General features: G+C 39.8%; 1 protein-coding gene across 1 annotated transcript in view; it reads right to left on the bottom strand.

Annotated features, from left to right (window-relative positions):
• The window catches only part of ARPC2 (actin related protein 2/3 complex subunit 2), a 34,655-nt gene that overhangs the window by 579 nt on the left and 18,452 nt on the right, over positions 1–15,624 (bottom strand). The window contains exons 4-9 of the mRNA XM_020804983.3: positions 15,129–15,174; positions 14,350–14,536; positions 13,254–13,347; positions 9,987–10,113; positions 3,030–3,130; positions 1,773–1,873 (exon numbers count right to left, since the gene is read on the bottom strand). Coding sequence (XP_020660642.1) covers positions 1,773–1,873; positions 3,030–3,130; positions 9,987–10,113; positions 13,254–13,347; positions 14,350–14,536; positions 15,129–15,174 — 656 coding nt within the window. The remainder of the gene's footprint in view (positions 1–1,772; positions 1,874–3,029; positions 3,131–9,986; positions 10,114–13,253; positions 13,348–14,349; positions 14,537–15,128; positions 15,175–15,624) is intronic.

The raw sequence follows: 15,624 nt of genomic DNA, 5'->3' as shown, positions 1-15,624 counted from the left end.
CCTACTGTTATTGCCAACAATCCTAATCCTAGGCCTGAGAATGAAGTACAGTGGTGCCTCGCTTAACGAGTGCCTCGTTTAGCGATGAATTCGCATAACGATATGTTTTTTTAGAAAATAATATGCATCGCATAACGATGTTTCCTATGGGCGATTTTCGCTTAGCGAAGTTTGGGACCATGCTTCGCATAACGAATGCGATTTTAGGTCCCCTGCTTCACTTAACGATGTTTCTTTTTTCAATTTAAAAAGTGTCTTAGAAGGGTCAAAAACGGTTCTAAATGCTTGGATTCGTTAGAGGACCCCCTAAGTCGTGTACAAACCTGATTTGGCTTTGATCTGACTTTTCGTTAATTTATGGTGAATTTTTTTTTTCGGCCCATAGGAACCAATGGAGCTGTACTCAGGTACAGAAGCTTATGCCAATAGTGAGTGTCATTTATGAAATACATAGTTATTGAAATGTTTAGCCACAATGGCCTTTTCCAAATGTATTTTATGTCTTCCTAGCAACTTGTCCAAAGCATCCAAGTTATTCCAGAAAGCAGTGAAAGAAGAGGGCCTGTAGCTAGGGAAAAAGTTTTTGATGACAGGAAATGAACTAGCAGCCAATCAAGGTTAGATTTGTGTGTTCTCTACTCATTAAATCCAAAGAATATGATCAATTGGGAAGCCCAGATAAGGGAAAGCATCTTCCTGATCAGTCACCATCCATAGTTGAACAATCCATTTAAAGGTAACTGAAACAAACTAGTCTAGAAAACCAACTCCAGTTCTGAAATGTTCTCACTCTGAGATACATCAGCAAGTTTAAAAAAAGTGTGCTGCTTATATACCGCCCCATAGTACTTCAAGCACTCTCTGGGCGGTTTACAATTAATTATGCAGGCTACACATTGCCTCCCTAGTGAGCTGGGTACTCATTTTACTGACCTCGGAAGGCTAGAAGGCTGAGTCAACCTTGAGCCGGCTACCTGGGATTGAACCCCAGGTCGTGAGCACAGTTTTAGCTGCAGTACAGCAGTTTAACCACTGCGCCACGAGGCTCAGAAGTTTAAGGCATCATTTGAGTAGCCCTCTTGTTCCCTTTGTTTTACCAATATTGAACTGGTCACAGCCTTTCTTGTGTTCAAATAGGCAGCTTTCAATCAGTCAAGAAGGTTCCAGTCTGTACTTCTCAGTTACTCTTTCAGTCAATGAACTTTCCTGTAGACTAAACCTTCATATTCACTAAGCTAGAGTTTCTCGGCTTGGGCTTAAATATGGCACAATCAGCTCCCTAGGTTGCACTTACTCAGTGTTGATTTGAATCAAATCAAATTGGGAAATCACAATTTAAATTTTTAAAAATTGTATTTTTGATTATTTAAGTAAAAAAATCAATTTAATTTTTTTTAAAAATCAAATTGATTTTTAGAAAAATCATTGATATTATTCACCATGTACTCACCCCTAAATAGAAAAACAGATAGGAGAAGTTCTACAAATAATGAATCATGGCTCTTGTTTCTAGCATTCCTCAATTAAAACCATGGGAGCTCACCATCTTTACTGTCATGCTTTATGAATGTTAAGATTATTTTTAACTCTGATTGAAGAATTCATTTTTTCAGGAAAAATATAATCAAGCTTCTCTGTACATTGTTCCAATTTGGACAGCAATACCAGATACTGGAAATGCCTCTGTTTCTCTTTAAGTCTGAGATTTATGAAATGATAAAAAAAAAGTCTGTAAGCAGTAGAGGGAAGAAAGTTGTCTCATTGGTACTCACGTGATTGTTTTCATTTCCTTCTTTTCTGCATCTGGCCTGGCACGATTCAGTACTTTGAGGAAGTCTGATGTTTTTGCCCTCATGCGTGTGTGAATGTAAGCCTGAAATTTAAAAACACACATCAGCATGCAGAAATTCAAATTTAATCTATTATTTCTTGGGGTATTCCAAAAAAAGATGACAGAACTACGTAGAGAAGAATCATGACCTCCGCTCTCTTGCAGAGATATGTAGGGGAGGAATCAAAACCAGACTAGTTTTGGAGTAGTGGCGGCACGATCTAACGTCTCAAATTGTGGAATATCTTGGTGTAGCCTGCACTCAATTTCACCATCTGTCACTATGCATATGCCAACCTTAATGTACGAGTGTTCTGAGGAAAAAATATTTTGTTGTCCTTCTCCCTGGCCTACTAGTCACCTTCTTCTACAACTGTGATGAACCTAGCATGTGAAAAACACACATAATGTGTTTCCCCGAAAATAAGACAGGGTCTTATATTAATATTTGCTCCAAAAATGCAGTAGGGCTTATTTTCAGAGGATTTTTTTTCATGTAGAACAATCTACATTTATTCAAATACAGTCATGTCATCTTCTTCCAGTTGCTGCACAATGGTGGAGGGTGGGGTTTCATTTAACTGTGCCTTATTTTTGGGGTAGGGCTTATATTACAAGCATCCTGAAAAATCATACTGGAGTTTATTTTCTAGTTAGATCTTATTTTTGGGGAAACAGGATAAATCCAAATATTGCTTCACAGATATAATGGTAAGAAAATTTCAGGCACACCAAGGAGGCGTTATACAAACCAGGTCTTCTCCAGGTAGACTGTATTCTTCTCAAACTATAGAAAACTCTCACCCCTAGTAGGAACCAGTAAAATAATCTAATGCAGGGACAAGCAAATTTCTATCTTGGGGGATATACTTTGTTTTTTTATTAGAACCCCAAATTGCAAAAATTAGAGCCTGGTGCAAAATATATATATATACTTAAAATAATTCTGATCCCAGGAAATCGTTCTGAGTAACACAGCTGAACTGAACTCAGGTCTTCTGTACTAAGATCCACCCGTTTATCCTAAATGTTCTTCATCTTAACAGTATTATTTAGGATGGGCAGAGAAGAATGATTGTCCTATGGTTATACAGGTGTGAATTAGAATCCTTGTGAATTTACTGGAAATCACTCAAAATCTTTCCTGGGACCCAGCTGTAATACCGGCCCACTGATTTTAATATTATCCTTCCTGTACCTTGGAGCATTTGATATGATAGTGCAGATAGTCCCGGAACGTGTGGATCAAATTGATGGTGTTGTCCCTGGCAGCAGCATTAGTATGGCGAGGGAACAGTACTGCAAAGAAAAGAGAAAACACTCTCCATGACGTTTATATTATCTAGTCAGACACCTATATGCAAAGCTAATGATTGCAGTGTTAGTTGTGTACAGGACAGATATAACTGAAACAGTGTTAAATCTGCCAGAATGTACCATGACAACAATGTCTGTGGAACGACATTCTCTCTAACACAAGCGCTGTGTGCTGTCAAAAGTCACTCCTAATTTGTGACAACCCTAATAGGGTTTCTGAGGTATGCAACATGTTCCAAAGAGTGGCTGTCAATTTCCATGGTGTACTCATGGCCAAGTGGGTATCTGAACCCAGGTATCCTGAATCCTGGTCTAACAGTCAATCTAGTACATTGCAGTAACTCTTATAACTATGTGCTGTCAATATGATTACAACTTGGAAAAAGTAGTTTACCAGTATCTTGTGGCACTCTGGAATTGTACAGCTTGTCCAAGGTTGCAGAAGCTAGCCCTTCTTTCAGGACACGCAGAAGAGAATCTAACTCCTTATCCCAGATCTCATACAAGTGGCCATAAGAGAAGCCATGCTAAATCAAACTCAAGGCTTATTTAGTTCAGTATTCTGCTCTTACAGAGGTCAACAGATGCCTATGGGAAGTCCACAAGCAGGAACGTTTTGATAATGCATATAATGGTGATAAGGAGATAAAAAGTCCACAAACAGGACATGAACACAACAGCACTGTCTTGCACAACAGTACTGGCAAGAAGAAGAATGCTGTCACCATACTAGAAATAGCATATAGCCATCACAATTATTAACCAACGACCAATGTATTCTCCAATTTAGCTAAATCCTTTTTAAGGTAGTGGGATACTATATCCCAGGTTGAACTATGTCGTACGTGAAGTATTTCCCTTTATTTGCCCTCTATCTACCACCACAGTGCTTAGCTATTCTATTCATTGACTACTGGGCCCAGTAACAGTCTGATCATCTGGATCTTTCATGGAGGATCTTCCTGGAACTTTCTTTTCCAACACTCACCATCGTATTTCCCTCAGGCAGCTAGATAAACCAAACACTGTATCTTATATCCAGAGATGCAATAATACCCTGTATAAAGATGCATTATGCAACTATTCATTATCAAGGAACAGAATTCTCACTAATCTGAAGCCAGGAAATTGTCTTCACAGAGATTTAATTGTGAATATAGCATTTCATATTTATTTGATTTGTAAAAATATTCTGATTAAATGCCTCTTGATTAGAAGATTCTGTTACATTCACTGTCTCCGAGATTAATCACAAACAGTTCTTGGCAAAGACTCTTTTCAATATCATCTCCAAAACGAAGGGCACACTTCAGAGAAGATAACTGCCAAGACAGAATTTCTTATTCTGTTGCCACTCTGGAAAGAGAAAATGTTTTCTAGGGGAAACTCAGATTCATTAGGGCTCCATAGCTGAGAAATGCCAATGATAAACCTGTCCAGGTGTAGCTTCACCTTACTGTTTCAAGGATGGATAACTTCAGTTTGATGACAGGTTGTGCAGAGCGGCTGTTGATTGAGGAAATGGACAGGAGAAACCTGTGCCTTAGAGTAGGGCTTGTATAAAAGAGCTATTAATGTGTTTAAAGACCTAAAGTAGCTGATTTCCATGGATCTTTCCACCAGTTCTAGAATGCTTGAGATGACCTCAAACTTCCAGGCAGATAACACAATGCAGCACTACCAGGGAAAAGGATGTCCTGAAATACAATCTCATCACAATCTGATTTTTGTATGGGAAAAATTCATTTCAGCAGTTACAATATTTTATATATGAATGCCCACACAGAATATATTGCAGAATTAAAGCCAGCATTTATTTTTACTGTAAAAATTTCAAATCTTTTCAAATGATGGGAAGAGAGAAGATAAAAGTGATGAATAAAGAGCCCGAAAAACTCACAACAACCAATAAAGCATCTATTCAGAAAAGTCACTCTGGCCATCTGTATGAAAAAAAAATCAGGCAATATGTTACATTCTGTAGCAAGTACTATCTGATGGCTACTTTGGAGCCTTATATAGTCTTCCAAACGAGGAAACAGACAGTAGGTGTCAATGGGCAATTTTCACAATGGAGAGAGGTGAAAAGCGGTGTGCCCCAGGGATCTGTCCTAGGACTGGTGCTTTTAAACCTATTCATAAATGACCTGGAGACAGGGATAAGCAGTGAGGTGGCCAAGTTTGCAGATGACACTAAACTTTTCTGGGTGGTGAAGACCAGAATGGATTGTGAAGAGTTCCAGAAGGATCTCTCCAAAGTAGGAGAATGGGCGGCAAAATAGTAAATCTGTTTCAATATAAGAAAATGTAAAGTAATGCACACTGAGGCAGAAAAAAAATCAAAACTTTATCAGCTAATGGGTTCTGAGATGTCTGTGACAGATTAGGGAAGAGATCTTGGTGTGCTGGTGAACAGCTCGATGAAAGGGTCAACCCAGTGTGAAGCAGCAGTGAACAAGGCCTATTCCATGCTAGGTATCATTAAAAGGGGGACTGAAAATAAAACAGCCAACATTATAATGCCATTGTACAAAACACTGGTAAGAGTGCACCTGGAGTAGTATTGCGTACAGTTGTGGTCACCGCACCTCTAAAAAGACATAGTGGAACTGGAAAAGGTGCAGAAGTTCTTCTCAGGTTACAAGTCATGATGGGGATGTATAATCTCCAGGCTTAAAAGGAAGGTACTTCAAAATGCCAGATGCAGGGGAGGAGTATCAGGAGGCAGGTTTCTAGTTGTCTCCTGTGCTCTCTGAGGCATTTGGTGGGGCCACTGTGAGATACAACTAGATGGGCCCTTGGCCTGATCCAGCAGGGCTCTTCTTATGTAAAGCTCTACATTGGGCTTAGACAGGAAATTAAGAGTTCACAACTTGTATACTATCTTAGGTTTGTTCCATACAGGACATGGCATTGACTTTATGCAGAGCCTAAAATATGGCACAATTCCTCATGTATACAGATCTCTGCACTCAGCACATAGCACAAATGCACCATTAACTGCATTTACTACTCAAACAGAAAAGTAAAGTCAGATCACAGAACGCTTTCTGTATCTATACAAGGAGCATACAAAAGTGAGTAAGTCACGGCTTTGGCTTTGTGCTCCAATGTAGATAGCATCTACCTGCTAAGGAACTGTATGAATTCCTGCTTTGAAACGGAACCTTTTGGTCCTACCTGTCCTCTGTTACATGAGAAATATTATATAAAGTTATGAAGTTCAGTGATATTCGTAAACCAAATCTTGTGGCTGAGGAGGGGTAACAATTTTTGTCCATAATACAATGTAAGCCTGCAACAATGCATGACAAGGAAGCACAACTGCATGTGTTCAATGGGTACAATTACACAATATTGCCAATTTAATTATCATGCATTGTACAGAACTATACCTACTGTTTTGGCAGATAAGAGACAGACCAAGGATGTGATCAAATGGAGAGAAAGGACTGTGTCTAGTCTCACTGGAAAACAGTCACTTTGCTGAGAGCAATGTCTCTTAAAGCAGCCCTTCTGTCCCTACAGGAATCATTACAGCTTGGTCCAATTAAAGAGCTGTCTTGCTACTGGGCCAGAAAGGTCCAGGTTGGGTGTGGGTAATGGTGGGGATGGTTTGCAATCCCCTGTATGTCGTGTAGTCAACTGTGGTGTAATCACCACAGACTCAACGGTGTCACAAGCAGTCCATCCCTAATCTATATCATAGTCTGCACAGAGGTTTTTGACGAAAAGCAAGATTTGACATTGCTATGTAATTCACAAATATCAGTCACATAATTTAGTTTAAGGATGATCAAGGATTATCAGAGGGCTGGAAACCAAGCCCTATGAGGAAAGACTAAAAGAACAACACATTTAGCCTTGAGAAAAAGAAGACTGAAGAAAGATATGATAGCACTTTTCAAATACTTGAAACGTTGTCATACAGAGGAGGGGCAAGATACGTTCTCAATCATCCCAAAGTGCAGGGCATGTAACAATGGGCTCAAGGTACAAGAAGCCAGACTTTGGTTGAATATCAGGAAAAATGTCTTTACTGTTAGAGCAGGACAGCAATGGAACAATTAACCTCAAGAGGTGGTGAGTGCTCCAACACTGGAGGCATACAAGATAAATTTAGACAACTACCTGGCAAATATCCTTTAATTTGTATTACTGCATTGATTGGGACTTGATGGCCTTATAGGCCTCTCCCAACTTCATTATTCTGATTCTAAATTAACTTCAGCAAATGGCCCACATATATTCTTATATACTCTTATATATTTCCCGCCTCATATTTCAGGATCAAAGCATTAATTCTCTGGACAGCCAACTTATACAGCACTGAAAATTATATTGCAAACATCCCAACAAAGAGCTATACTTTCCTCAGATGTTAGATGCAGATCACCATGGCTGAAACTCTGTCACTTAGCACAGTACGTTGTACTAGAATAGACACAGTGAACCAGTGGGGAGTTGGTGAGTCAATTCCTCTGTAAGTACTATTGATCCCAATGTACCTATTCTAGTTGCAACTTATTATGCTAATATCACAAACTAGAGTCGGCCCAATTGAATCAATGGAACATATGGAGTTGACTTCTCAAATCTCCACTGATTCAACAGGCATACTCTAGTGCAACTTACTGCACTAAGCAACAGCCCATATTTTCAAATATCATAAAGGATGTAAACACAGCTATCAGCAAATCTGTAATTACCTTACTGAAATGATTTAGAAATCAGGATTGACTAATCATGAACATTAAGCTGAGAATTTCAGATTCCTGGCTTCATGATTTTGACCTAATGACAGCTGAAATAGCTGAGGAGAGAACAAAATGGCAGATACCTTGCCTCTGTAAACATGCTTCCTTCAGTCACGAGGCTTAGCTTCCTACAGTCTGGAGACTTAACTTCCTCCAATCACGAGCCTTATAGAACTGACATCAGCTACTGCCATACAAACCAACTGGAACACACCTCATTGGAGGTGGAGCCTGTAGGCTCAGATTCAACAGGGACTCCTACTGTCCGATGTTCTGAGCCCAGAGGCTGAATACTCAAAGCTAAGTTTTCTTAATTTTTGGGTTAGAAAGAGGTGTGCTATAAATGGACAAATATGGTAGCCATAATTGCTTCTAGCTCAACTACATGAACTTAAACCATTTTTCTTTCCTCACAAGCTAAGCAAGATTTATTTAACTACTGAAACAAAAATGTGTATTGCACCCTTGGTCACTGCCACTCCCAGGTTAACAATCATGATTAAAAGGAACTGAAGTAAAAAATTAAATCCAAAAAGAATGAAACTATAAAATCAGCAGAATTAAAATGAACTCAGTGTTGAACAAAGCCTTAGAAAACAAACAAAACACTCTGTGTCTGAAAAGATGCAAGCGTTAGCATTAAATCTTGCCTGGGGAGATAAGTGCATAAATATGGCACCACAACTGAGAAGTCTCTCTCCCTGGTCTCCATATGCCCAAAAGCAAGGTTCTGCAGAAGAAGGGCACCCTTCAGACAGAACTAGTAAAGGTTGTAAAGGTAAGCATTAGCACTTTCGACTGCACTTGGAGACTAAAATCTAATGAAGTTTTCTATAAATGACAAGAGACCATTCCTTCATCTTTATCAGTCTAACACCATATGAAGTCTGAGATGCTTTCAAGACAGCATGTGAATCTGATTCTAAAGCTCAGTACATACTCATCCTGAATAGGATGTACCTGCCCCCCTTAATTTAAACCATCTATCAACAGTACTTTTTTGTTTTGTCTAAATGGCTTGGGGCCTAGCTATCTAAGGGGCCATTTCTCTCATTATGAAGCTGTCCAGAAGTCAATATTTTAATATCTAAAAATATCAAAAGATTCAAGGCTTGCCCAACAAACATATGGGAAAGAGCCTTCTCCTGTATGGCTCCAAGAGTATGGAATACCCTACATTCAGAACTGCAATCTATTTCCACTGATTTTCAAGAAGGGAGTAAAAATACATCTTTTTACACTGGTATATGATGTTTAACCTGTCCTGCTTTTTTTTTAAACTGTTGATTTTAATAGTTGTAATGCATTTACTTGATTGTAATGATTTTTATGGTGGGGTTAGTTTTGCTTAATTTTACGATTTTATGGCTAAATTTGGTTTTACTTCTTTTCACCTTTTTATAATATTTGAAAGCTGCCTTGAGCAGCTATCTCTTCATGGAAAAGTGGGGCACAGATGTAAGAAATAAAATGAAAATGACAAACTGAGCTACACTTCATTGCCAGTTACCCAGTGTATTACTGATTCTAAACATCAGTGTTCCTGTTCAATGTGGAACAGGATAGCTGATCTAGAAGAATACCATATCCAGTGGAGTCATAAGTTGCTGCATGGACCAAGGGCAAGCTGCACCATTCCCTGCTTGATACTAATTCAGCACACTTGTAAATAAGTTTGGGATGGGATTGCAAAGCAGCCATCATTTCAATGCAGAGCCCACCATTTTTGGCAGAGATCTGCACATACTGTTGGCTCAGGTTTCAGAATCCCTATACTGTTCATGCCTTGTGATTCTTCTCAGTGCCCTACCCCACCACTGAAAAAGCAATCTATATTGCTGTATGAGTAATTCTGGTCCCTCCCATCTTCTGACTGGATTGCAGAATTAGGGGCATCCAACAAAGCATGCTATGGACTGCATGCCACCCATTATTGCCCCGTTTCTTTCTAAACTACTTAAGCAAGGGACTGTATTGCAAAAAGATAGACTTTCAAGACAAATAGGATTTCTAAGGGGAAAAACAGCTTTCAACTTGCACAGTCACCAGATCTTTACTCAGCTGAGAACAGCACTGCTTACCAAAGGTGATGTATCCAATGTTATCTCCTACTGCTGCATCTGTATCTTTTAGCTCCAAGGGAGGCTCCCTGTGACTGAAGAGCACTTGAGGGGCTGTGTGACTGGCACGGCGACCCTCCTTGAACTCCTGAAATTAAAAAGAGCACATATTAGGCAAAACCGTGAGAGCAGAAGTTTCCCAGGACTCTGACCTCCATTCTTGTTCTGCAGATTGAGCAGAGACAGCCACTGCACCATCTTGCTTGGTGACTTTAAAACAATTTCAGCCTGTGATGTCAGCTGAGGTTGACAGGGTGCTTGATTGCCGTAGGCCCGCCATAACCTCCCTAGTTCATTGCACTCCCTTGCTCATAAAGTGAACAGGCCAGTAACAATGGACTAGACCATGGCCATCATTAATGGGTCTCTCTGTGACAGCAAAGTTCTTTGTGCCCTCAAGGAGACACCTTAGGCTCATCTATAAAAAAAACTTGATGGTGGATGATATTAACTATAGACTCATCAGCAATGTTGTGTTCTTAAGCAAGCTAGTGGAGAAAATGGTGGCCATTCAACTACAAGCACTCCTGGAGCAGACTGATGCCCTTGATCCATTCTAATCTGGGTTCAGGCTGCATGATGGATGGAGGCAGCACTGGTAGCTCTGCAAGATGACCTGAGGGACACTGACTTGGGCAAAATGTCCTTGTTGGTCTTCCTTGATCTCTCAGCGGCCTTTGATACAGTCAACCATGATATCCTCCTAGGGAGGCTCTCTGAGTTGGGGCTTGGTGGCTTAGCTTTGTTCTGGTTCTAATCTTTCATAGAAGACTGTCCTGAGAGAGTGCAGCTTGAAGAGATGATGTCCACTCCTTGAACTCTCAATTATGAAGTCCCACAGGAGTCGATCATCTTCCCATTGCTGTTTAATATCCATATGAAGCCCCTGGGGGAGGGAATCAGGAATTCTGGTGCTTTGTGTTACCAATATGCAGATGACACCCAGGTCTATCTCTCCTTTCTTCCTTCTGCAGTGGAAGCCATCCCGGTCCTTTGAGCACTGCCCACATGTGATGCTGGGGTGGATGAGGGACAACAGACTACTGCTGAACCCAAACAAGACGGAGATCCTGTGAGTGGGTGCTCGTAGTGTCTACAGGTTGGGGACCTCCCTTTCATTTGTGGGGCTACTCTCTCCACGCAGGAGGAGGTTCACAGTTTGGGCATACTTCAGTACACAGCACTATGGAGTCCCAGGTAGTGTCTGTGGTCTGTGTGGCCTTTTTCCATCTGAGGTGGATCACCCAGCTGCGTTCATGCCTTGACACCAGGTCCCTCACTATGCTGGCCCATAGATCAAACTACTATAATGCTCTTTACATGGGGCTACCCATGAGACTGCTATGGAAACTCCAGCAGGTCCAGAATATGGGGGCCAGGTTGCTGAGTGGAGTGAAGAAATATCAACTGATCTTCCCTACACTAGTTGCCTTGCACTGGTTATCTGACTGTTTCTCTGCCAGCTTCAATGTGATCACCTTGACATACACACCCATAAATGACATGGGACCTCGATACCTGACAGAATGCCTCCTCCTAATGAGAACTGCCTGATCTACTAGAATTTCCCAGGTGGGGCAGTTGAGATTGTTGATCCTGAGAGGGGCCCGGAAAGAATACTAGAAACTGGGCTTTCTTGGCAGTCTCCTCCCGTCTCTGGAACAACCTCCCACCCAAAGTCCACCTGGCTCCTTCATTGAGAACCTTCAAATGATCCCTCAAGGCATGGCTTTTCAGACAGACTTTTCCATAGAATGAATAAATGCATGCATGCATACATACATACATAATTTCTTCTTACAGCTCCTGAACACTGAACAACTCTCCACACAACGTAAGGCTACTTATTTAAGAGCCGACTATTTAGTACAAAGAATGGATAATCATAATAGTTTCCAACTGACATGCTTTGCTTTGGTAGAAGTGTCAAGATAAGGGTCTATCTCCATATCTTTACTCAGAACCTGTCATACACTAAACTGGATTTGATTTTGATGAACGGGAATGAAAACTAGTGGAAGAAACATCAAGAGTTTAAGATACATAGTTATTGTCAGAAAATAGCAATTACTTTAAATAAGGTGAAAGAAGGAAGTGGAAAAGTTAGGTTCCCAGTGGAATGTTAAGATGAAAACAATGTCTACAGAAGAATTAGATAACTTTAATACTGGAAATGAAGAAAGTGAAATAGTCAAGAAAATTGTACTTTGATTTAATCATAGAATTCAAATGGAGGCTGCAGCCAAGAAGTGAGAAAAAGGATAAAACTTGAGAGGGCAATTACGAAGGCTCTGGTAAAGATGAAAGCCAGGAACATCCATACCATGGTATTACTTCTTACTATGTACCATTGTAAAATGTTGGCAATATAGAAAGCTGACTGAATTCACTTGAAATATGTCAGATAATATCTTTATGGATCGTATCATGCAAAAACCAAAAAAAAGGGGGGGAGAAAAAGGGAAAAACACTGTGGAACCTTAAGAACTAACTGCTATATTTTAAAGTGAGCTTTTGTAGAGAAGTCCACTTCTTCAGACATGAAGATCCTGTGGACTGCCATAAAGACAAATCAAGTGGCTCTTGATCAAATCAAGTCTGAACAATCACTAGAAATTGCAATGACAACTGAGGTGATACATTTTGGAGATATCAAATACAAGACTCACAAAAAGACAAAAAAACTAGGAAAAGGTGAAGGCAATAAAGGAAGACACCACCTTCAGTCTGCAAGACCTGAGCTGATGGGAGCCTTTAGAGGTCATTAATTAACAGGTTCACCATAAGCTGGAGTCAATCTAATGCTGCATAACATATATAACTGTATGAGGAGGTGAACAGTAATTTTACATATAAACAGATATCTATCCCTCTGCCCTCTGGAGCAGAACAGAAAAGATGAATAGAGATTAGATGAGGATATAATATCAAAGCTGCTAACACAATTCTAACAGTGTACTTCTGTTCCTTTATTCTAGTCATATAGATGCAAAATATGCAGGCCAGGTTATTTTTACAATGCCTAGTGATTACAGGCAGAGTACAGGAATCCAGATTACAGGAATCCAAAGTAAGACTGTTACTAAAAGCAAATTAGTTTCTAAAGTTATTAACAGTGTTCATCTGTTTTAAAGGAGGAAAGATTTTCCTTCAAAAGCAACAAATGGCATTCCTGAAATGCCACATTCACAGTATTTTAAAAAGTCTATAGAATCCAAAGTGCAGTACCTGCATAAACACTTTTCCAATCACTACGTCATCATCATCTTTAAATACCGTGCTGAAAACAACTGTAACACGATCTTTCTTTGCTTCAACATACCTAAAAAAGAGTAAAAAAGATCATTTATATGCTTGAAATCATCAGTGTGAAGGAATTTATAAGTATATAGAATTTAAATAACAAGGATGATTCACCAACAGTTTAACAGTATGATTCCATTTCCTGGCTTTATAGGCCAGTAAGTTATGTACTTGCTGTAGAGCCAGAGTTTGGGAGTTCAATTCCCACTGCACCTCCAGGGAAAAGAACCAGTCTGTGTGGCCTAGGACAAGCTGCGCACTCCCATGGTGCCCCCAGAAGAAGAGAATGGTGAACCACTTCTGAGTACTCTCTACCTAGAGAACCCTGAAAATGGTCACCGTAAGTCAAAAGTGACTTGACGGCACAAAATTATTCTTATGATTCAATTCACAACACATACTTCATGCAGCTTACTCACAAATCAGCGACCAAAGTCACCTACCTTAAGTTTGTCAAAAACTGTCAATACCATTCACCTATCCTTTGTGCTAGGATCTGACAACATACAACTGTCCTAAGTACAAAACATCCAGCATCTTTTCCTGCACTGAAGAATGTTATACATACAAGTCCCTGTCAAAATACTGCAGCAATGTGGAGATTCCTCCAATCTGTGCACCAAGTTGCTAATGTGAAGGGTGTAATTGAAAGTCATCTGCTTGTGATAGACACCATGCCTCATACGTCATACATCTCTCAGAAAATTTTCACTCTGAATTCTATCAAAAAACTCCAAAATGAGCAAGAGCTTGATGCAATGGTGCTGTTCATCCCAAGGATTATTACACATTAGTATGAGCACTTGCCCTTTCCTGCATAATGTATTTATAAAAGTGACCCTACAGACACAACCAAGAATCAACCACAAAACTAGGGAACATGCTTCAATCTATATGTAAAAGATATTAAGCACAGCAAACCACGGGACAGTTAGATGTGAAATATTTTAGATGTTTGTAAATGTCAAGGTTGGAAACAAGATTTCAAGAAACAGGAGAAGAAATGTCACCTATTTCTTACATAGTCTCATCATCCCGGTAGTGAATGACAGCTCTCTTCTCTCCATCCTTTCCTTCCTCCTGGAACTTGAAATATTTCTCAAAAACTGAAGCAAAGCAGTTGCGTTTCAGCATGCCTGCCTGGTGCACAATGGAATCTTTGGCAGCAGGAAGGTTCTCCAAGTTATACAGTAAAGAGACATTGTAACCTAGAATAGGTAAACAACATAGTACTTGCAACTGCTTCCTTTTAAAACATGTCTTACTCAGCTTATTTGGCAATAAACTATTGCTTTATGAATTGTTTCTTACTAATGTGACAACAGAAATGCATTCAAATCCAGTGGTACATATACTGAAAGTGTGCTTTTCTCCCCTGCACAAGACAATCCCCTCCCAAATGAGTCTAAACCTGTATTTTCTAATAAATGAGTGGGAAGCAGTACTGTCACAGGTAACCATGGTTTTTCAGAGTTCCTGAGCGCCTGTCAGTTACACAGAACAAAGAATCCCTAAGAAGGGAAGCGGGGGCTTGGCTGGGGGTGGATCCAGAATTACTGCTTATGGTGCTAAGAAATATCGCTCTGTTATTTTCAGCCTTCCATGTGGAACACTAAAGAGGGCTGTGGAGCTTTTTTATATATATATTGCTCTCTATATAGAGAGTTCTGTGACAAGGAGATCCCAACTGGGAGCTGACTTGAAAAGGTGCAGAGCATTTTTTTTAATTCAAAGAAGGGCATAATTATACTGGAACTAGAAGCTGAAAAAGTATCAAGCATAAATTAAGTTGAGGCTTACCAGACTCTGGAGTTACCAAGTAGTTTCCATATACTCTCTTCAACAACTAAGAAAGAGACAAACAAAAAGTACTGTGAGCTTTGATGCATCTTCCCAACTTGTTTTATCACCTTCCAAACTTTCAAATCTGCATTGCTTTTTTTTAAAAAAAGTGATCTTGTACTTTTAATTCAAAGCAGTCTTCCACTCACCTTCTAAACTGAGCCACTTCAATATTTATTTATTTTATTTATTTTTATTTTATTGGATTTCTACCCTGCCCATCTAGACCAAAGGTCATCATCCTTTAGCATACATAGCCAAAGGTATACATAGCAAAGGAGTTTTAGTCCAGAACTGCTGGGAAAACAATGGTTTCCCCACTCCTGCCCAAGAGTATAGCTTGCCAGTATCATGGAGTAACAATTTGGGGAACATTTCAGCATTTCAGGTAGAACTGAAATCTCGAGGACTGACTATTGCAGCATATGGGGCTGCCCTTGAAGGTGGTTCAGAA

Source organism: Pogona vitticeps, chromosome 1 (genome assembly GCF_051106095.1).
Source record: "Pogona vitticeps strain Pit_001003342236 chromosome 1, PviZW2.1, whole genome shotgun sequence".
Lineage (NCBI taxonomy): Eukaryota > Metazoa > Chordata > Lepidosauria > Squamata > Agamidae > Pogona > Pogona vitticeps.
This window is presented reverse-complemented; position numbering and strand designations above follow the sequence as displayed.